This window comes from Emiliania huxleyi (assembly GCF_000372725.1).
Source record: "Emiliania huxleyi CCMP1516 unplaced genomic scaffold EMIHUscaffold_5805, whole genome shotgun sequence".
Taxonomy (NCBI): Eukaryota; Haptophyta; order Isochrysidales; family Noelaerhabdaceae; genus Emiliania; species Emiliania huxleyi.
Genome location: NW_005197641.1, coordinates 183 through 1,528, shown reverse-complemented (window position 1 = coordinate 1,528; position 1,346 = coordinate 183). Strand labels below are relative to the sequence as shown.

Below are 1,346 nucleotides of genomic sequence, written 5' to 3'. Positions count from 1 at the left end.
TGAGGCCGAGATCTAGCCGAGATGTGGAGGCCTCAGGCCGGGCCTGGGGAGGCGCCTGGTTCGCCCAGTAGCCCGCCGCCCCAAAGTGGTTCGAGTTGCGGGCGGCGACGACGCCGACGCCGTGCTCCTTTGCCAGCCGCAGGGCCGTCTCCATCGCGAGGTTGCACACGACAGCGCCGAGCGCATTCCGGCCATCGATCACAGCTGTGCACCCCGAGCTCCGCTCCACGACCGGGCTCGCAACGCCGTCGACGAGCTTCGCCTCAATCTCGTTGGCGTACGTGTCGGCGCGGTTGGCGCCGTGCGACGGGATGCCGCGCGAGTCGGCGTAGGCCAGCACGTCTGCCGCTTGCGCGGCGTGGGCCGGCGCAGCGCCCGCCGCGGTGAAGCACGCGGCGAGGAAGTCAGTCAGCACGCGCCTTGGCAGCCGCACCGCGCGAGTGTCGGTCAGGCCGGCCTTGACGGTGCTGCCGCCGAGGCCGCGCCGCCTCCGAAGGCGAAGCACGTGCGGCAGCGCCAGGCCGAGGGCGAGGCCCAGGCCGAGGGCGAAGAGGGAGTGGTGGTGTTGCGGCGACGGCATGTCCGTCGGGTTGTGATGGCCGGACAAACGGTGAAGAGCGTCTTGGGCCGGAGTTGTGCGTTTATGTGAAGAGCGCTTGGCGTGGTGTGTTTTTGTGTGACCGGTCTCAATGCCCCACCCCCCTGCGCGCGGGCCTTCTAAGCCCGCGGGTAGCCCCCCCCCATCCCCAGGGCCTCCAGGGCTCGCACCTCAACCTCTCACAGGCCAGCGCACAGCGCCATAGGAGGTATTTTCTTCTCAATAACAAGGCTGTGAAGAGCGCGGCCGCCGACGCCTGTTTCCTCGGACGGAGAGGGCAGCAGTGGCGGGGAGGAGAGTGATTCGGGCAGCAACTCGGACGAGTAGGAATGCGAGGAGGGCAACGGAGGAGGGCCTGGGAGTTTAATGGGGCTCCAGCCTGTCTGGGTGTGGAGTCGAGGCCGAGGGAAGTCTCCACCCCCCGCCCCCCCAAAGATCTTTGGAACGTTTAGGTCCTCAATCCGTTGCGCTCCTCGCCTCCGTACTCGTCCGAGTTGCCGCCCGAACCCCTCCCGGCGGCGCAACCGTTGTGTTTGCGGCGAGTCCAACTGGGGTACGCGGATCGGAAAAAAAAATTGATCGCGCACCACCAATTCTTTTTTTGCGACCGAACGTCGAGCACGCGGGCCGCGCGTGTCCGTTGCTCGTCGTTCTTCGCTCGAGCCTCAAAAAAAGTCCCCACTCCGAGGCCCCCGCCTGGAGCTTCCCAGGCGCAGGGGGCTGTGTCCACCCGCCGCGGGCCTTCCCG

At 67.5% G+C, this 1,346-nt stretch overlaps 1 protein-coding gene across 1 annotated transcript; it reads right to left on the bottom strand.

Annotated features, from left to right (window-relative positions):
- Positions 1–109: 109 nt before the first annotated feature.
- EMIHUDRAFT_124584 (hypothetical protein) lies at positions 110–580 on the bottom strand (the record flags this gene model as incomplete). Its single annotated transcript, XM_005764675.1, has 1 exon — positions 110–580. A coding segment is annotated over one exon (471 nt), but the record flags the coding sequence as incomplete, so codon positions are not given.
- Between the last annotated feature and the right edge of the window lie 766 nt (positions 581–1,346).